Genomic DNA, 21,475 nt, shown 5'->3' on the forward strand with positions numbered 1-21,475 from the left:
TACTGATTGATGAATTTTGTAATGGTACAAGTTTTTTCCATAGAAATACTAGCCTCCCTCGCATGATTAAAGAAGAAAATTCCAATATTCTGGTTTTAATTTCCAAAGAGTGTCAGTCTCCTCTGCTCACTGGTCTGGAGTACATAGTGAATATAAGTATACATAGTAAATATAATACCATAGTCTTATTATATTATAGTCTTATATTATATTAAAAATAATGTTAGTTAACTACATAATCAAAATTCATACAATTAAACCAAAACCAGTCTTTTTTCTTTATACTATAAAAGTTTACTCACTTCTTGCATTTTAGGTCTTATGTTAACAATAAAAGAATAACAATAAAAATTAATTTGAGAGAAAAAAGTGATTTTTGATTTTTAGTCAGATTCCAACTCATGGCCTTCCTGTTTAGTTTTTCACTTCATTGCCATCTAGTGGTAGAATAAAAACAAGTTTATTGAACCCAGTATTGTATTTTAAAAAAAGGCCAAAATTAATAATCTTGGTGTCCACTTTTAGGAATTGCTGGGAGACAAGCATTGAAGAAAATAACCTGAAAAGATTAATAATTCATTATCTTTTGAATGTAGAGTGTAGACCAGCCTCACATATCCCCTCATTCATCAAGTGTTGACCAGTCTTTACCAGTATGTTTTTACTTGCAATGTGCATAGTAATTCACCTTGAAGGGAGAGTTCACCCAAAAATGAAAATTCTATCATCATTTACTCACCCTCACGCTGTCCAAACCTGAATGAGTACCTTTCTCTTGCTAAACACAAAAGAAGATATTTTGAAGAATATCAGTTGTGGGACACCATTGATATCTACGGAAGAGGATTAGGGCCAGGCCATAATAAAAATATTTAATGAGTTTATTCTCGAGATTGTATTTAGACTTTTTTTCTCGAAATTTAACGAGTTTAATCTCGCATTATAATGACTTTAATCTCGAGATGGTTTTATTATTTTTATTATTGCCTGGCCCTAATCCTCTTCCGTACAGAACATGGTCTAGGTCGGCTAGGTGTTTTTAGAAGAAAAAAATCAGTCCAATTTGCGCGATGTACTCGCTTTTGTCCAACATGAAATTCATCGAGGTTTCGTGGTTTCCCAGGATACCATAAGACGCATTATTTGTTGATGCTCAAGGTGTGGAATTACGACGAAGGAGACGCTTGAGAAGACGCCACTTGCGCTGGCCCAAATGCACTCTGGCATATGGACAGAAAACCGTACAGCATTGCTATTAGCTGTATATGGTTACAGTCGTTACATTCTGTGGATGGAGGCGTACACAACCAACAACGATTAATAATGCGTCTTATGGTATCCTGGGAAACCACGAAACCTCGATGAGGTTGATATCAGTATGCAATGAACACTGATTGAATGCGTTATTCTCTACATTTCATTTCGACTTTTTTTTTCGAAAAACAATGACTATTCTCGAAATTTAATGAGTTTATTCTTAAGATTGTATTTCGAGTTTTTTTCTCGAAATTTAACGAGTTTTTTCTCGCAACACAACGACTTAATTCTCGATATTTAATGAGTTTATTCTCGAGATTGTATTTCGACTTTTTTTCTCGAAATTTAACGAGTTTAATCTCGCATTATAATGACTTTAATCTCGAGATGGTTTTATTTTTTTATTATTGCCTGGCCCTAATCCTCTTCCGTAGATATCCATAGTACTTCATTAATTAAATAATATGAACAAAAGTTTTATATAAGTTTTATTTTAAGTAACAAAAACTGGACAAACAGTAAATATCCAATTATACAAAAAAATGTAAAATGAAAATAAAAGTGCTGTTTAACCGCTTAATGACACCTCAAACGGGTAATACTGGGGGAAGTCATGAAGAACTTTCAGGCTTTCGTTGTACAGCTCCATATCTGCAAAGCAAACGGGAAAACTTTTACATCCCAGTCCAAATGACACTGACAATAAAACTATCATAATCAATATAACAAATAATACCAAAAGAGGCTTTGTCCTCGCGATACTGGGTATGTGAAACAGCCATGATTGTTCCTTTGTTAGACACCATTCCAATAACCTCTACAATCCCACTCAGCTCTTCATCCAGCTAAACAGGACAGGGGGAAATATTACTTTTTTAATAAATACCAACACCATACACAGAAGTGCATCATATGCTGCTGAACTGATCACTCACAGGATCATTGAGCTCCACTGATGCTGTCTTTCCTTCTCCATCTGTAAGCGTAAGAGTCTTTCCTGATGGATGGACCTGTCAATACACAACCATACTGTCATGTTCACACGCCAGACAGAACTCACATTCTCCCAGTACGTTTTTATTTCGCATTGCGTATAATAATTCGCCCTAATAGGCTCGTCTTGCAGTTGTGATACTGAAAACTACTCAAATACATTAAACCGTATCATAATTCATAACACTCATCATTGATCATTCGCACTTGATTTCCATTAAACAGCTAACGTTAGATGGCTCATTACGGAGTAAATAAATGAACAAATGTTCATTATTCAGAACATGAATAGAAGTGAATAAGTTAATCGGTCAATACCTTTTCCAAGCGTCCAATGAAGCAGACTGGTCGATTGATGTATTGAGATAACATCGACGTATTGATTCTGTGCTTCGGGGACTCATAAACGCCTGACATTGCGAATGTTTACGACAAACCACACAAGAAATAAAACCCAAAAATGACAGTCGAGTCAAACAGAATCGCGGGAAAACTCGGAGCAAGTGACGTATTTTTTCCCCCGGGAACCACGTGTCCAGTGCGTCAGAGAAAAACGCTCGAAACAAATGGCCTGTTAACTATAGTTCCTAGTTGTGGTAAATCCGAATAATTTCCGATTATTATTATTTATTTATTGCCGGTCAAATTACCTCAATAAACATGACAATAATAATTTACATATCAAAATACAGTGTAACAGTTTGAGGAAAAACAAGAAGAAAAAAAAAAAAAGGGGGGGGGGGGGGTTCATTAGCACATGTACATCATACGCGTATAATCACAGTTGTTAGTAGGGGACATGCAAGTAAATATTTACAGATATATTGTTGATGCTTTACTACGTGAGTTTGAAGTACTGTCGGATTTTTTTTTTTATGTTTATTGGAAAGGCATTGTAAGAGTGAAAGGCAAAAGCTTCTTTTGGTTTTCACACGGAGTGAAAAAGCAGATGGACATGACGTGGGAAGGACTCGACTCGTAAACAAAACTTCAGTCGAGTATCTCGCTTTTACCACAACAAAACTGAAATATTATACTCCTATGATTTTAAGTAAGACATTATTTCACTCAAATCTCAAAAATATTGTTATTTTTATTGTTCACTGTATTTCAGCAGAAATGTTATATAGCAACGTGTGCTAACTTGCTTGTTTCTTAAGCTATCTAGGAAAAAAACAAAGCAACAGCACAGTTTTCATTGACTTCATGTTATGACTTTATATAGATCACATTGATTTTGATGCATACAGAAAAAGAAAATTACACTTGTTACACTCGATTGATTTCGAAATCTGCTTCATATCAGCATATCATCACGTGTGTTGAGGAGTGACTGATTTTCAACACAGACTTACAAGATGTTCAAGTTTTTCGGATTCAAGAATGACGGAGCCAAAAAATCTTCTGAGAGAGAAACTGATGGATTTGTCATCATTGGTAAGCAATTTGATCATTTTATTTTAGAAGCACCTTCCCCATTGTCTAGATTATTATTTTTTTTTTTTTAGTGGAATAAGAAAGTGAAACCTATCTATCTAGGCATATCGGTCTATCTATCTTTCTGTCTGTTTATCTATCTATCTGCCTTTTCGTGTGACCATCCATCCAAATTAATAATGTTAATAGTAAACTATAAATCCAAACATTGTTTGGTTAATTCCTATCCACCACAAGAGGGCAGTATAGTTCAATCCTCACACATTCAGTGTGAATGTAGTTCATTAATAGTAATAGTTAGAGTTAATACAATTTTATCTAGTCTCATGGACGTCTCTTTCCTTAATATGAAGTAGCAATCAATCAGGACATGTATTTGGGGTTCTCTGTACCTCTGTGTGGACCCCCATTTCCTGTATGTGGAGTGGATACAGATGGCCTATGGGTCAGTGTTGGTTAAATGCCACAACCTTGACAGTTTATACAATGATATTACATAGCCTACCTTTTGTTGTGCTAGTTGCAGTAATAAGGTTTTATGTTTTTATGCCTCCCAGCCTACATTTGACTATATTAGAGGGAATGTAGGTCAAAGGGAAAGAGAGATCCCTTGCTTCATAAAAAGCAGGATATGTTTACTGAGGGCTTGAGCCAGATTTGAATAGCTCACACCACATGCTCATGTAGTTTGAGGAAACATTGGTAACCAGGGAATGGAACAACATTACTGCTGAATATTTGAGGATAGATAAGATGGATGTTTGGCAAACTATGCTTGTTCTCCAATTTTAGGCTAACCATGCTGTGAGAATGTTTTGGAAATAAACAGATAATTTCACTATAGGAGAGTGATGCTTTGATGCTATTTGAAGTTAACATTTATATGAAGCCTGTCGCTTAACTCTTTTGAAAATAATGTTAACTGGCATTAAATTATACAATGTGCACTATTGGCAAGGCCGCATGGCCTACAGAAAAATAAAAGTAAATAGGCTCAGTTTTTGATTTCGTATTGACCGTATTTGGTTCTGGGATGTATAAATTATTATAATGTTTAATGCAAAGTCTCTGTTTATTACAAACTGATTATAAATCTATTATTGTTCTATTGATTTCTGAGTCATAATCTTCAGCAGGACTGTCTCAGCAGCATTTTAGGTTAAATTTGAAACAAAGTGCATTACCCAATGTCTATTTTGATTTTTGAAACCTGTTTTATTCACTCTTCGTTAGCATATGGGTTTAAGGAGTGTGCTTGGCAACTGGAACCCAAACGTTACGTGATGTAACATTATGAAATTAAACCAGTCCAGAGTGCAGCTTGCTTCATGTGACCCAGTCTTAGTACTTTACGGTAGAACTGTAGATTAACTCAACTCAAGCATGATTCCTGGACTACATTAAAGTGCTCTGGCTCAACCTGGAACTAGACCAAAGGGGTTCTCCAGGCTGACGGGACAAACACATGACCGCTACCTTCACACAGCAGCAGGGCACACTTGTCGATTTGGTTTGGAGCGCTAAATACAGTTCTGTTCACATTGCAAATTGACTACCTGAAATTTCGGATAATTTTTCCTGTATGAATGGAATCGCAATTGACAGTCAGTCTATCATGTCATTGATATATGTAGCACTGCACATAACTCCTGCTGAGTGTGAGCGGTTATGAAGTAGTGCTCACTGCAGAGCCAAATGACGTCCAGCTCCCCCTCTCTGGATGTCATGGGAGGAGCTAATGGATGAAGGGATATAGTTATGGGTAGGGTTAGGGTGTGGTTGGACCTTCTAGCTCCACTCATTACGCCCAGATTACATGGAAGGGGATCTGTACGTCATGCTCCATTCATTGGCTCTGCAGTGAGCAGCCTCTCATTCGGTTCACCTCCAGCACACTAGAACAGACTCAAGGAACTTGCGTATGCGGCTGCGGCTGCGGTAACATGCTACAGCACATAAGGGACACGATATAGGCTTACTTTACATTGCATTATTTATCTGTGCCACAGATCCACTTCTCTTGGGGAAAGAAATTCCTTGCTTTGACTTAAGTGCAAACGAGGCCATATATGATTTGTAAAATGGCAAATAGTAGGAGCTTAGCAAAGGATCAGTTTATGTTCCAACTTGCCTTTATTTATATAGTGCTTTATACAATTCAGATTGTTTCAAATCCGCTTTGGCTGCAAAATTTCGCAAAAACTCCCATATATTGCAAAAAAAAAAAAACGTTTTTGTGTTCGTATGAGGTGGTTTTTCAGGCAATTCGAAAAAGGAATATTTTGCAAAACTGCAATGGAAACATATATATATATATATATATATATATATATATATATATATATATATATATATATATATATATATATATATATATATATATATGCATTTACAGGTCACCTGGCGTCCGTAAAAGTCACATCATTCTTTAAAGATGGCGCGGTATGTTTGGACAAAAGACAAGTTCTTTATTAAACTCATAAAAGACAAAAGAATTACGCGTACTATAACCTCCCAGAAACACCTCATATGTGGCCGCTCTCAGTATAAGGGGTTTTCCTTGCCATTAATGCTTGGATAACATGCCTACGTCTCCTTCGTTTAAAATTAATGGCTAGTAGTGCGGTGGCTGCGTGAAACGTAAACCTATATCCGTCTGTCGCCTTGATTTTTGGAACAAGGACAGTACAAGCAAAATGTTGAGTTTTGTAATTGTTTCCCACTGAATTATTTAATATAATATTAAATGCTCATTCACAGCAAGAACAAATGCGATAAACATCTTGGCCTCCACAATCCACACCAAGAGACAATAACATTCTGTTTATTCTAAGCACCTGAGAACGCTACACCCAGAACACACGCTTTAAAGTCAAATGGATTTGATTGGCTGTCAATGTTTTTATTGGTGACCAGCCTGAAAAAAAATAGATCTGAAAGTGATTCCAACGAGATCGTTGTTATTGTTACAGTTGTGGTGTGAGTGCTATTTGTGCTATTGGTGTGGCGTGTTAATATTGATTCACTGCTGTAAGCGACTGACTTGTAGCATATTACAGTTGAAGTTATCCAGCCAATAGTTTTCTACTTTTCTTAATTTTTATTTATTTTATTTAAAAAAAATGTAGATGCTTGTGTAATGTAAAGGCTTCCAGTGAATGAATGAATGAAATAATTGTGCTCTTTCACACTAAATGTGTCCTTGTGCTAAATTTAGTTTTTCCTAGCTTTTAAAGCTGAATAAAATTGATTTGGGACTTTATACATTCCAGAAGAGCATGTGTTTAACATATGCCAAATTTGGCCAACATAAAGAGCCATTTTGTCCGATCAGGTCTGTTAGTGACGCACCAAAATTTTGCCAACCAAAAATATGCACTTTTTCGGTTTCGGACAAAATAATTTATTGAAACAATGCTGTTTCAAGCATTGAAAAAAAACAAGAAAAAACTTTAGAGCAGGTGCATGACCAAAAACACACAAGAAGGCCTTAAAGACAGTGGTGACAGTGGCTCAGTGGTTCATGTAGATTGTCTACAAACTGAAAGGTTGGTGGTTCAATCCCCGGTTCCACCTGACCAAGTGTCGAGGTGTCCTTGAGCAAGACACCTAACCCCAGCTGCTCCCGACGAGCTGGATCGCCTTGCATGGCTGACACCGCCGTCGGTGTATGAATGAGTGAGTGAATGGGTGAATGTGAGGCAATATTGTAAAGCGCTTTGGTGGCCATTGGGTCTGTGAAAGCGCTATATAAATGCAGTCCATTTACCATTTAAAAAAAAGAACAAAAGGAAAGCAGACTGTCACAATGCTCTCAAACTCTATTTTAATACAGTGATAGACAATTTATGTTTTGACTCTTTCAGTCTTCAGCGTCAGGTTGCAATATGTAAAATGTCTCTGGCTGAAATATCAAGAATCAGCTCACTGTGGAAAACCTTTTCTACATCATAATTTATTATCTGAGAACACAACAGAATGTTCAGAACACCATAACATCAATCAAACCAGAGTTCAATTTACAAAACTTTACTTTCAGTTTTGATTTTCAGCTAAAACATTAGGGAAATGAAACTTGAATTGTGGTTTTGGTTAAAAAATATATATATTTCGGTGCAATACTCATCGTTGGTATTGGGAAGGTCTTATAAGAAATTCACTCTTACAGTGTTTTGCAGCAAATAATTAATTGTCATTTGGAGATGGCAGTTTGAGACTACATGAGGAACAGAGAGCATTGCCCATGCAAAAAAAAAATGAAAGCAGAGAATGTGACCCACATCATAATGCAGTTGGAAACTGCAGTCCAGGAGGAACAGTGACTTGCAAACTAACACCCAGACCTGGTGACCTCTGGTGATTATATTGCTGTCAGTGTGAACGCCCCTTTAAACGCAAGTCATACAAGCCTTTTCCCTGAACATAAACAATGGACACCATCTCAGAGGGAGTTATTTGTGGAGGTGTTGTGAAGGTGTTAATAACACAGGGAGGAGCTGTGGTGTGTGTGAAGGCCCCAGAGGTGAGCAGACGATCACCAAGACATTCAGCTGTGTGATTTTCAGGAGCAACAGGAAAAGGCTGGGTTTCATTTTCAAGCAGGAATTACACCATCTGCAACTTCAGACAGTAAAAAGATGTAATGATGCGAACGGGTCTTGCATGGAGAATGCCATTTTATGATACACAGCATTCGGTCTAGTTATGGTTTCAAGGTGTTGCAGGTTACTCTTAAGTAACACCGTTGATTGTGGCTGTAAGTACGTAGAAGGAATGCTTTGTAATATAATATTTCTACGATAGTAATCTAAGAAAGTAATCTACCTTGTTAAATGTAGTTAATCCACATTATTATCCTGGCCGTGGAGGGAAAAGTTATTATTATTTTTGAAAATCAAGCCGTTGCCGTAAACCGTCTATGACTGGCATTGGGAAATGATATGCCTTTCTTCTCTGATTGATTTTAAAAGTATTCATTGTTTTTATTCTTTGCCTTTCAGGTGAAACTGTCGAGGACCAGCGACGGAAGATTCAATCCATGAACATTGAGCATCCTGCGACAAATGTAATAGTACAACCATCTAAGGTGTGTTTTGTTTCACTTAGTAGAGTAATCCATAATTACAAATACTTAATGATGGTATGGCAACAAACTTCAAACAAAATGTAAGTCATCATTCACTTATTATCTTCCCATCCAGTGAGCTGTTAATGTGAGACTGAAACTTTGTATGAATTTGTACGATGTGATTCGTATGGAAAAGCATGAAGGTCCACCCCTGAACCTAACCATTAGTAGGCCGTAAGTAGATAATACAAACATGTAGAAATCAATTTGAATAACCCACCAATTTTCCAAAACAAAACAGTTACAAATTGCTGTTGTAAGTGTGTTAAAAACTGATATGAACTGGATCAGCGGGTCCATTGAAAGTATAGGCTCAAAAGATTTAACTACTCACTGACTCATTGGTCCAGTCCCAGAGGTTCACTGGTTAAGAGGTCACTGGAGGGCAAGATTATCAGTGATTTAACAACTTACTGTACGTTCACACCGCCCTGCCATCGACGCCGTGAGATTCGGGGACTCTCTGGCGCTCTGACGTGATTTTTTAAAAACTTTATTTAAAGGAGCCGCAAAGCAAATAAGAACTGAACATAAATCAGTATCATATTTTGTGTATACTGGCCAAACGTAGGGTATAAGTTAACCTATTAAAATATTTTAAATGTGAAAGTAACAAAACACCAACAATTTCAGACACCTTTTTCCATTCGTCGTTCTTTTTATTAATGTCCCTGTATGTAAACAGGGACACGTCGTACAATAACGGGAAACCCGCAACAGAAATAATTAACTTTTCCTCCATTTTGCTTAGGAACTAATGTGGTCGGAACCAAAGTTTACAGGATTGTGTTCTCTGGTATCCTCTCAGGCGGAGGACTTCTACATTCCGATTGGTTGCCGCCGAACCGCGTCATAGCTTATTATCATAAAGTTGACAAATTTCAACTCTTCTCGCCGTCCAAGACGCGCCGCGCCGCCCTCGCCAGAGCTCGCCGCCGGCTCTCATTGAAAATGAATGGCTTCCGGCCAATTTGACGCTCTCGCCGCCGGCAGTGTGAACGTACAGTTAGATTTATGAGAAGAATGGACTCAAATTTATCACATAGCAGAAGACTGTAAATTTAGCGCACAAGTCAGAATCATATAGACAACATTCAAGGTGCAGTCACATTTATCGTTATTTACATGGACAAAATTGAGTCATTTCATTAGGAATCCTGGAATTTCCACAGAACGATTTGCAACAGGTTTAATTTAGTTAAACAACAGAAAGCTGCTCATTTTTAAAGTGACTTCTGTGTCACTTCGATCGATACACATTGGACTTCTTTGCTGGCAAAATTTCAATAAATGTGATTATTTGGAAAACAGCTGTATAAAGACTCGATGTACATGCTTGTCGAGGAAAGGTGTGCTGTTACTTTTTTTTTTTTAAGCAATAAAACTTACGAGTTTAGACCTGGCGGATGATGAAACATCAAAACATTCTTTGCTTAGAGCTGAGTATCAGTAAACACAGAGTATGCTACGTTTTCAGTATGATCCTAATTGAATCTTAAGGATCACTCATAGAGTCGTCTGTGTTAGTGGGCCGGCGTGATTTTCCATATGCTGTGTGCTGGGCGCGCAACAGCACTGAAGAGAGAAAGAGCCCCTTGAGCTGCGCTGGCCGAGCGGGTGTGTGACAGGTGCCAGGTGGCAGGACTGAACAGCGCCAACATGTGCCGCTGCCATTCAGCAATCTGTTCCAGCGCCACCTGGAGACATGTGGCTAATGAAAGACGCTCAGTCTCACTCTTTCTCAATGAATATGAGAGGCTTTCACAAAATCCCAAAGCCTAGAGTCAGTTATTGGAGTTGACTTTTGGACAGGATAAGTGCGTTTTAGAGTCACGTGGACAAAATAATGGGAAAAACATCAGCCGTGAGTTTCCAAAGAATTATTTGCATAAGTTCCAAAGAGGTCACATGATCACAAAAACAGCACAATGATTTAAAGTAGAGTTTAGTTCTTCCCCAACCCCAATTAAACACACCTGAACCTGATAATCAAGGTCTTACTAGGCATGCTAGAAACTTCCAGGCAAACTCTGCGGGACAGTGGCCCTCCAGGACCCCTGCTTTAAAGGTTTAGTTCACCCAGAGATGAAAATTCTGTCATTATTTACTCACTCTCATATCGTTACAATCCCATAAGACTGAAATGAAGATATTTTGAATGAAATTTAAGAGAACAGAGGTGTGTTCTCATGCGTCAAGAAAGTAGACTTGAGCTTCCGTTTATTGTATTTGAGTGCTCTGTGAAAGTTCGCTGATCAATTAAATATGGATTACTTTTATAAGCTCTTTAATTAATAATTTGAACCGTCCGAGTTTTGGGTGAATGGACTCTAGATTCTCAGATTTCATTCATAATGTCTTCATTTGTGCACCGCAGATGAACGAAAGTCTTGTTAAATTGTGTTTGGAATGACATGAGAGTTTGTAATAATTGTTGACAGAATTTTTTTTTTTTTTTGGGTGAACTTAGTCACAATGAAATCAAAATAGAAAATTCTTATTTTTTTATGGAATGGATCAGTGTTTGTTTTAAATGATTTATCTGTGCACAACTGCACATCATCATTTTTTAAAAATCTTTAATAAAAACATGAACCCTCTTCATCTCATCTCGGATGACGTGTGCACTGGGAAAATAATCCCTCTTCTCCAGCAACCTGTTGCTACCATGAGATCGCAGCAATTAACAAGGATCCAATCAGTTCCCGATGGACAAAATCCAAAAGGACCAGCCCTACATTCTTTTTTCACTCGGATATACGCCACAATAGGGAATGCTTTTCACGCTTGATGCAGACTTTTAGGGGGAAATTAATTGACACTACATGCGAAACATTGACAGGAACAGAATGACACTTCATAGGAAAGCTGTTAAATGCCACGGAAGCACATCCTCAGAAATGACCAGAGAGTTGAATTAGCAGTTCTGCGACTCAGTCGGACCACAAGCCGTGTGTTATGAGCTACACAAAGCTGCTATTCAGAAACCTGATTCAGATGATTAGCTGAGACAAGCTGAGAATTCTAATCAGTTACTTACCTTGTCTATCAAAACTGGTATGATTTTTCTTTTTTCTTTTTCATTGAAAGAATATCCAAGCTACTCTTTTTCTTACAATGAGTATGAATAGAGACCAATATTTCCAAAGAGAAGATTCAATTTTGAGTGAAACTAATTGTAGTCTGTTTCTCGCAGAGCTGTGGTTTTAGGAGACTTGGATTTTAGTGCGAATCATATGGACTGCTTTTATTGTGCTTTTTAGTGTTTGTTGGGGCTGGACAGCTTTCGATCACCATCCACTTTCATTCGTATGGAAGTGAAGATTTCCACCTTATTTAGTTCAGTTAGTTGTTCAGTGTTTTTGCTTCTCCCTCACTGTTTTGTTCCAGTCTCATGTTACAGTAAAGAACTGACATTAATAGATCATCATTCTCTGTCTGACATGTGTTTGGCACTCATATAAGACAAACAGGAAAAGTAAGAAACCACCTTCAGCCTTTTAACCTTTATTTATCCAGGTAAACTGTTTGAGAACATCTCCTCATTTACAAACAGCTTGCACCTGCAGCCTAAGAGAGCTTTGTTCATTTAATCACTGACAAATTAACATATTGTTTCACATTTAGTTTCACATTTGACCTTAATTGATAATGCACAGGATTGACAGTGTCTCTTACTGGTGTATTAGAGCGAATAATGTTATAATACACCACTACACCCAAACTATTATATATTTCTGAATTTTCTTTGCCATACAAAGGTTTTGGGTCTATATTATTTTTCTGATGTTTTTGAAAGAAGTCATTTATGCTCACCAAGGCTGCATTTATTTGATCAAAAATACAGTAAAATATAAAATATCTGTTATCTACCGGTATTTGAATATATTTTCAAATGTAGTCTTATTATGGCAAAGTTGAATTTTCAGCATCATTTTTTTTTTTTTTGGATTCTTTGATGAATAGAAAGTTCAAAAGACTAGCATTTAGAAATTGATATCTTGTGTAACAATATAAAAGTGTTTACTGGCACTTGTTTTGATTCATTTAATGTGTCCTTGCTGAATAACAGTTTTAATTTCTTTCATAAAATGAAAAATCGCACAGGCCCAAAACTTTTACACAGTAGTGTAGTAGAATTGTTTATTGTCTTGATGAAAATAATTCACTTCTATATACAAACAGTTTTACATCTGTGTTGCACATCTGTTTATCATTAGTTGTGTCAGACTGTGAAGTTCAGCTCTAGTTGTGGTACAACATGTGACTTCCTTCATCGTGTTTCAGGGCTGTAATGAATCCTCATCCACCTCATGTGAGACCAGATTTCTCAGCTATGTGGTTGCAGGCTTTCTCTTTTGGGGGGGGGGGATTATGAGAGGCAAATTTTTTTGACTCATTGCCGTCAGTCTTACTAATAACAAATGCTAAAGGAACTGATATCTGACATATAATACCTGACCTTGATGGTGATGATAACGAATAAACTTATTCAGCATTGATGAGGATTTAAAGAGCTAAACACCTGCTCACAGTGGCACAGCTCACAGTTTGGTAAATGGTACTATATAGTTGAGTCACACATGCTGTGGTGAACATAATAACAGTACTGCTCTTCAACAGATCAGTTTTCACTGTGGATTTTCTTTCTTTTTGTTCAGCCATCCAGCGCCGGGAACAGAGGATTTGCAGAGACTGCTCAGCCTTCCTCTCAGCCCACATCTGCTAAGATGTCCTCAGAAACGCACGGTGTAGACGCCACCCCTGCTCTCCCTGAACTTCTAGGCGATATACCATTCACTTTAGCACCACACATCCTTGCCATGCAGGCAGGCCTGCCCTTTGTATCAGATATCACCTTGCCTCACGACATAAATGACAAACTAGCCAACTTTCGTTATGACTTCTCCTTGGAGAACTCTGTGCTTTGTGAGCCGTGACTCTCAGCCCATCAGTCATATCACTAACACGTGATGAACTATTAGCCTTTGGTTGTCGAGATTCTCCTTAACCGCTTGCCTCTTAAATAAATGAAGATCTAGTTCCAGTTAGCTGACAAAAATCGGTCACTGACTATAGGGCTCAAACGAACATATTGTCCATTTAGTTTAAATAAGTTAGTGAAGTTCGCATCAAGATGGTTTACAGTCTCTCAGGATCTTACACTTGATTGTGCGAGATGAGTGTTACCGCCTCATTTAAGAACAGTAGATGAGTATTTATAAGATGACCTATGGCTTTACATTTTTCAAATGTAGTTTGTTTAAATTTATACGGGTGTAAATTCTGTGCAATTTAGCATTTTGACTCTGTGGGGTCCTGTAGCATAAGACGATATGCTGAAATTGTTTCGAAACTGTTTCTCAGTAGTTGCATTCAGTTGTTTGATGTTTCAGACATCGCAGTCTGCATTGGCCTTCCTCAGTTTTTTCTTAGTTCTGCAAAGACTTACTGTAATTTATGGAACCGGTTTCAAGAAGTTTGCTTGCAGATCGTTCACCAGTCATGATACATAGAAAGAAGGATTTTATAGTAACCTGTCACTCAGCAATGCAGTTCTTTAAACATATCTAAAATAAATAATTGGATAACAGATATAAGTATTTAATTCAAAGATAAATTATTTTTAGAAAATATATATAAATATGAAAAATGACAATCATAATGGCCTTTTGGCTAGTCCACTATATTTGCTGTGACTGTACAGTGATTACCTGTAAACCTTAAAGCTGTAGCAAAAACACTCCTCTGTCTGCTACTGGTCAACCAGACAGACAGTCCCGCCGTTAACTGACGCCATTGGTTGAGTCAGTGTTGCTGTGCCGGGCTGTTCGGGATGCAAACAATGTTTTGATAGCGTTTACACTTTTCAGGGGAATAGGTATAGAATAAAGCTTATAAAACAACAAAAACAGAGAGTGTTACACGGTAGTCTTTACGTAGCCACTGGTGCTCATTGGATCAAACTATAAAGATGAAATACTCCAAGGTACTCACATGGTAAAAGTAAAAACCCTTAAATTAACTAGGCTTAATCATTAGAAACCTTCAAATAAAAGTCTAGAACTACTCGTTTTGGCTCTTTACTTTCACCACGTGAGTGCCTTGGAGTATTTTGTCTTTATAATTAAAAGTTTGCTTACTTGTAGTTGTGTCTGCATAATAACTTAAGTTGGGATATGAAGTATTTTTACAACACAAAAATTACACACGTCACCTTAAGTGAAAGAATTGCACTTAAAATTGAGAGACGGACATTGCAGTGCTCATAAATAGGCCAATATTAGATCTCTTTGTTTGTAAATGTATGCTTAAATATATCTTCTTCTTTTTTTTTTTTTGGTGTGAACATTGCATACGTCTACTGTTGTTGTTTGGTTTTAATGCATGAAGATTTTAAGTTCTGCTTAGATAATGCTACATTTTGGGAGGTAGATATGTATTCTGAACATTGTTTGATTGCAAAAACATGAACATGGATTTTAATAGGATTTACTGTTCTGTTTGAACAGGCCACATGGTTGTTGTTCTGTTTTTTTCCCTCTTTCATCTGAATTTCATTTAATGAAGGGGTTTTATAGTGCGTGCTGCTATGTACACAATGCACTCAGGTTTAGCTGTGTCTCCTTTACATCCTCTGTACTTTACTTGATAGTTTATTTGCTTGATATCACATCAAATCTCACTTTTGTTTATTATATATATATATATATATATACATACATTTTATTGGTCTTTGTTTTGATTAGTCAGATGCAGTTTTTCATCTAAGGTTCCTCCTAATTTCTCATTCACTGACCAGTCATATTCAAAACACTGTACTGAAGTTATCAAAGTTTGCATTGTGCTGTCTTTGCTGTTTAAAATGTTTGTAAACTACTCTGTCACTTTAATGTCACCTTAACTATGGATTCCTTATTGATTCATATCTGGAACAGAATTGCTCATTGATTCTGATCCCACATGATGTTTATGCTAAATTATGAGCATGAGCAGAATGTAATGACGATGTTTAATTAAAATCGTATTTGATTACATTGTTTTGTTGCCATTTGTTTTGTATGTACATATTTTGCAAATATTATTTAGCACATATATATATATAATCAGAAAAGGCAAAACATTTAAATGTTAACAAAAGTCACATCACTGTTTTGTCCAAAACCTTTTAAATTACTGAATTGAATAAATTACCTTTAAATGAACAAATTTAATAAATGACATATAAAATGTGTCAACTTGCCCCAATTTGACATTTATTGGGTAAAACTTATCCTGAGAATATTGCTCAACCTTCGAGCTAAAATTGTAATTAATAAATTGAATATATGACATTTAGAGCCCCGGTCTCTCGTATGTCTTCTAATGCTCTTTACATTGCTACCCGTTAAGTCCGTTACACCATCTGTGTTATCTAGTATTCATGTTTGTACTTTGTACCATTAGATTAGTCTGTCAGTTTACAGTCTCAACCAATAGCAAGACAGTATCCCAAACGTTCTTAATCACAATAGTCCATTGGCTCCTTCTGAGTCCATCATTTTCGCCAAACCAATCATATTTTATTTTGATCTTGCAATGCACCAATCAGAGGTCGTAAGAGCGCCGGACGCTCCCGCCCACACTTCTTGGTGACTGTGCCGCTGAAGTGCCTGTCATTGGAGTAACACAAGGCAAAGAGGGGTGCAGAGACACACGACAGTCGGGATAACATTTCTTCAGCGTCAACTTTTTTTAGGTTTCCAGACTAAGATGAACCCCTGACACATTTTAAGGACAAGTTAGCGTCATCCAATCATCTGCATGACTAAAGGAGAAAAACTTCGTTCAGGGAAGCTAAGTTACATTGCTACAATTTCAGCACACTAACCGACAAGCTGAGGCTGCGCATTACACCAACATTAAAATAAGCTTCTGCTTTTTTAACTGTTGAAAGACGTTTAATAAGAAGTTTAATTAATGACGTGAGTTTAGTTAATGAAGGCTTGGGAAGGAATATAATAGCGTTTTTTTTTTTTTGTAAAACTACCACATAGTTAGGTTCAGTCATGTCAGCATCACCTGTGCACTCGGCTCGGGTCAAGCGCGGCAATGACGGGTCCCCCATCAACACCTCCTCCTCCTCTTCCTCAGCAGCATCATCATCATCATCCTCCACCGGCAACACGAGCCGGTTGCAGCCCATTCGCGCCACGGTGCCCTACCAGCTCCTGCGTGGAAATCAGCAGCACAGCCCGACCCGCCCTCCCGCGTCCTCCTTCTCCTCCTCCTCCTCCATCTCAGTCGGAAGCAACACCGAACCGACCGCAGCAGCCCAGCACAGCAGCTCCAGTTCCGACAGCCCGACGCTCGCCAGTCCGGCAGGAAACGGCTCGCTGGACGGTCGGCTGATCCCGCGGCAGAGGCGCTCTCCTCCGGACCACAGGAGCTCACCCGAGCGCTGCCCTCATTCACCTGTCCTTAGAGGTAAACAACAGGCCCAAATCCTGCTTCATTTACTGCCATTCATTTAAGCATCTTAACATACGCTGCTGCTGGAGTCGTTTAATTGGGTCAGGGTGTTTGTCATGTAACGTTACTGTATATGAAAACAACATCCATTCTTTCTATAAAACTGTTACTATAGCACTATAAACCAGAAACGCATATGCATGACATATATAACAGCTTTAATAAGAGTGTTATATATATTACAGTGAATACATAACGTTATTTAAAATGCAGTTGACCCTATTAACTAAATCTGCTTGCTTATTTCAGATCGAAACCAAATGCGTTTAAAGCGTTAATATATACTTATGATTAATGAACATAAGCAGGGTGTTTATGCATCATGAGTTCATGATCATGGCTGTGATTTTAAAACCTAACGTTAGTGAGTTGCCTAGACAGTCAGCGTATATCCCGAACACGAACGTTTTTCCCGTTGTGTCATAACGTTTTTTGAAACGCTTGCGTTCGGTTCCATTCTGTCTCTGTGTGAATGCGTCCCGTGTACACGCCCCCTGTGATGCCCAGAAAAGCCGTCTATGTAGTAGTGAGCTCGCTAGTTTTTGAGACACGGCCCGCGCTGGTTCAGCTCCTGCTAAAGCTAGCGATCTGGTGCTTCATAAACACACTCATAACTACCAATATTGCGTTCTTTCTATGTCTCCAGTCCTGAATGAGCTTGCATGTCTTTATCATGGTTGTAGTTAATTCGCTGTTGTTTATCGGGCAGGGATGGAAAGAATTACGTGGGTAATTGGAGGGTGTGTGTGTGTGTGTGTAGGCCACACAGGGGGCCTCGTCACAACCTCACAACCTCAACCCTGCTGTTCTGCTTCATAACACATTATTATGGAACCTAAATGTTGCAAATTGAGCACATAAAACCGTATTTAACGACTTGACGTGTTGCCTGTATATTTAGGATAAATAACATGTAAAATGTTCATTCATTCCCAGTAAGGCCCTACTGCATTTTCAGTCTTCATATTTAGGCACTTCTGCTTGCAGTGATATCACATTCAGAGAGTAAGTGAGTCAAAATACTTTCTGAGTCTTATGTTTATGAATGGAGATTGTGGTTTAAGTATGCAGTCATTTGTGTTGACATTAATCGTCATGAATCCCTTGACATTAGTTTGATCATTGATTATGAGTTGGTGTTTGTGGTAAGGCAATCCTGCTGAGGCTTTGAATCAGAGATACATGTTAATGTAATGTCTACCTTTTTTTTATTATATTGTAAGGAGAATCTTAAAGATTGACAGGTTATCTGTCTGTTATCATATGGAAATATGTTAAATTTAGGAAGGAGCTAGTAATGGGAGGATCGGATCATTTTACCGAATCTCTCGTTCATCAAAATGAACGGATCTTTCTTGAAGTCATTTTGTTCATTTATATTTTCAACAGACAAAATCCCTGAACACGTCCACCTACACAATCTTGATCATATTCCGAATTAGGAAATCATTATAATGCAGCCAAATATCATTTATGAGGAACAAACAATTACTTTAGGCTACCTTCCAAGTCCTTCATTCATTTGTCACGTGACAGACGCAATGGGCGAATCGTTCATGGATGACCCATCTCTAGAAGGAGCTCTAAAGTCTTTTTAAATGTTTGTTTTAGCCAAGAAAGACAACTTTCTCTTTCAAGTTCCTTTGGTTTAGACATTGAACAAGCATTGGAAAAAATCTTATATCTTCTGCCATTTGAAGTTTGAAGTTCTCACTGTATTTTTCTGCAGTGTGCAAAAAACACAGGCTATATTTGCTTATTAAATATATTTTTAAGTAACAAAAATATTACACATATTAAGGAACTTAATTATTATTATTATTATTATATAATATATTATAGTAAGCAATTTGTAATGTGCATAACTGCACAAAGTTGGACATCATATGGATATTATTATTAATTTGTAATATTCTGCATCCGGATTTTAAGTTAATATTGTATATATTTAAAGGAAAGTGTATTTAATTTAAACGTGTGTGATTGTTAATGTTAAAACACTGTATCATAATCTAGCTTAATATACAGCCAAATAATCAGATTGATTTCCCTAAAAGCTTAAACACTCTTGCAGATCAGGACATTACACAGTATTTTAAGCAACTAGTCAAAAAGTGGGACCCATTCCTTGATCTAAAGTTGCATGTTCAATAAGAATTTCAAAATCTTTTTAGTTAAAATAGATGTAATGAAGTATATCGCGTCACACTGCTGACACTGCCTGATGTCATATCAACTACCTACTGACAGAAATGGGCTTTTAATTTACAGTAGTTTCTTGTAATTACAGAAATCATCAAAGATTCTGTGGCCTTGAATTCTTGAGCGTTTTATCATGAGTTAAATGAAAAGTCAGATATTTTTAGAAGTGTAACTCTTGTTTCAGACATGCTGTCTCTCTGAGCTCTCATAATTCAGTGTCATGTTAAGCACTATTCATATGATGGACTGCGAGTGTAGACTGAGTTCAGTGTTTCCCACAGGATTTTATGAGACTATAGGGGACGGACCCCTTCCCCCATCCATTGACATTTTTGTACATTTTAATGTTAAATGCATCAATTATTATTTAGCTTTTATTTTAGTGAAAAACTGGAGTTTCTGTGAAAACACGTTTACAATTGAATTGCCTCTAATTACAAATAGTGAAACTCGACTGGTGTATGACTGTTACCGGAAGCCAGTGATTATAGTTTATAAAGTTATAAATATGGATATTTTTCTTACTAAAATGCATCGCTTCTCTTCAGAATGCCTTTATGAACACCCTGGAGTCGTATATGGATTAATTTTATTATGATGGATGGATGTGCTTTTTGGGCTTCAAAATTGAAGGTACCATTCACTCCCATATAAAAGTAATAATATTTTTTAATATAACTCTAAATTGGTATGGCTGAAAAAACAAATGTCATATACACCTAGGATGGCTTGAGGGTGAGTAAATTGTGGGATAATTTTCATTTTTGGTTTTTGGAACTAGCCTAACTGTTCCCAAATGCGTGTTAAACTCTCAGTACATGCATAGATGTAGTTCGCAACTGAGTGGATGAACTGAGTTTTCATCACGTGAGAAAAGTGTGCGCTTTGCTTTAAACACGGATTGCAACACACTAGGGCTGCAAATACTAATTGCTAAAATAGATTATTATTGATAATGAAGATAATCAACAACGAATGTGATTATCATTTCTTCGCGCTGTGCTCGGAAACCATAAGCCAGTCACGTCGCTTTACATTTGCAAATTTCGAATGGACAAAACGCATATGGAAAATAGCGGAAGACGCAAAGTAAGCTGCGGGAAAGGTACATGATCCAAGTTGTCCAAAACATAAGAATGCTTTATATTTATAAGAGCTTCAAAAATGGAAGCTATTACCGCGTTTTGGCCTGTCGTGCTGCTTTGACAGATGCATGTGCTTTTTAATGCCTCTGACAAGTGTTTTCCTCAGCGCATAACTTACATTTTAGGGTTATATTCTCATCTGTAAAAGTCCCACAAGCACCTCCATTTTGCATATTCTGACAAGTTAGTCTTGTTAAACCTCACCGACATGAAATGAACGAGCCCGTCAAACAGACAATGATTCGGACTAAAATACACATTTTGCTAAAATATATTTTTAGATATTAAGTGTAAGTTTAAAATTCTACATGTAACACAAGCAGTCATATTTATGAGAGTAAAGTCACTATTGTTGGATTAGTCCATTAATGTAATATAATTATGTTCAGACGAGTAAGTGTGTGTTCTTCATACCTCGTACAAGTTAACAACATTTTGTGCTTTTGTTTTTGTTCATAGTTTTCCATTTAGTCTTTTTAATTTCTGCTTTAAAAATAGTAGGCAATCAGTTGGTTTTGGTTTAATGCAATGTTTTTATTTTCACCCTTTTTTACAGCATAGGCTACATACCAGTAGATACATTCACTATGTTTGTTTTTAGGCTTTATATTACACATTGTTTAGATGTGGAATAACAGATACTTTGCCAAAGCAATGGCACAAAACACATTGTTGGAGACCTTATATGATATTAGATTAAGTTTAAAAATATGTTTGGTTCATTATGGAAATGTGGCAGGACAGATTAGACTATGTCGGGCTGCCAGAATCTACATAATTAATGGGAAACACTGGAGTTAGG

At 37.2% G+C, this 21,475-nt stretch overlaps 3 protein-coding genes across 3 annotated transcripts in view; 2 read left to right on the forward strand and 1 right to left on the reverse strand.

The window, feature by feature from the left end:
- Nucleotides 1–1,740: 1,740 nt before the first annotated feature.
- rpa3 (replication protein A3) lies at nucleotides 1,741–2,792 on the reverse strand. The gene is made up of 4 exons (XM_079591376.1): nucleotides 2,569–2,792; nucleotides 2,193–2,267; nucleotides 1,994–2,102; nucleotides 1,741–1,908 (listed from the first exon to the last, which is right to left on the reverse strand). The coding sequence occupies exons 1-4, from the start codon at nucleotides 2,665–2,667 to the stop codon at nucleotides 1,826–1,828; spliced, it is 366 nt and encodes a 121-aa protein (XP_079447502.1). The 5' UTR covers nucleotides 2,668–2,792; the 3' UTR covers nucleotides 1,741–1,825.
- A 226-nt stretch (nucleotides 2,793–3,018) lies between these two features.
- On the forward strand, nucleotides 3,019–15,850 carry umad1 (UBAP1-MVB12-associated (UMA) domain containing 1). Its single transcript, XM_079590418.1, has 4 exons — nucleotides 3,019–3,301; nucleotides 3,557–3,687; nucleotides 8,688–8,773; nucleotides 13,477–15,850. The coding sequence occupies exons 2-4, from the start codon at nucleotides 3,609–3,611 to the stop codon at nucleotides 13,753–13,755; spliced, it is 444 nt and encodes a 147-aa protein (XP_079446544.1). The 5' UTR covers nucleotides 3,019–3,301; nucleotides 3,557–3,608; the 3' UTR covers nucleotides 13,756–15,850.
- A 567-nt stretch (nucleotides 15,851–16,417) lies between these two features.
- Nucleotides 16,418–21,475, forward strand: part of glcci1a (glucocorticoid induced 1a) — a 35,901-nt gene continuing 30,843 nt past the window's right edge. Inside the window, exon 1 of the mRNA XM_079590417.1 lies at nucleotides 16,418–17,281. Within this exon, the coding sequence (XP_079446543.1) occupies nucleotides 16,864–17,281 (418 nt within the window). The 5' untranslated portion in view covers nucleotides 16,418–16,863. The remainder of the gene's footprint in view (nucleotides 17,282–21,475) is intronic.

This window comes from Phoxinus phoxinus (genome assembly GCF_949152265.1).
Source record: "Phoxinus phoxinus genome assembly, chromosome: 19".
NCBI lineage: Eukaryota > Metazoa > Chordata > Actinopteri > Cypriniformes > Leuciscidae > Phoxinus > Phoxinus phoxinus.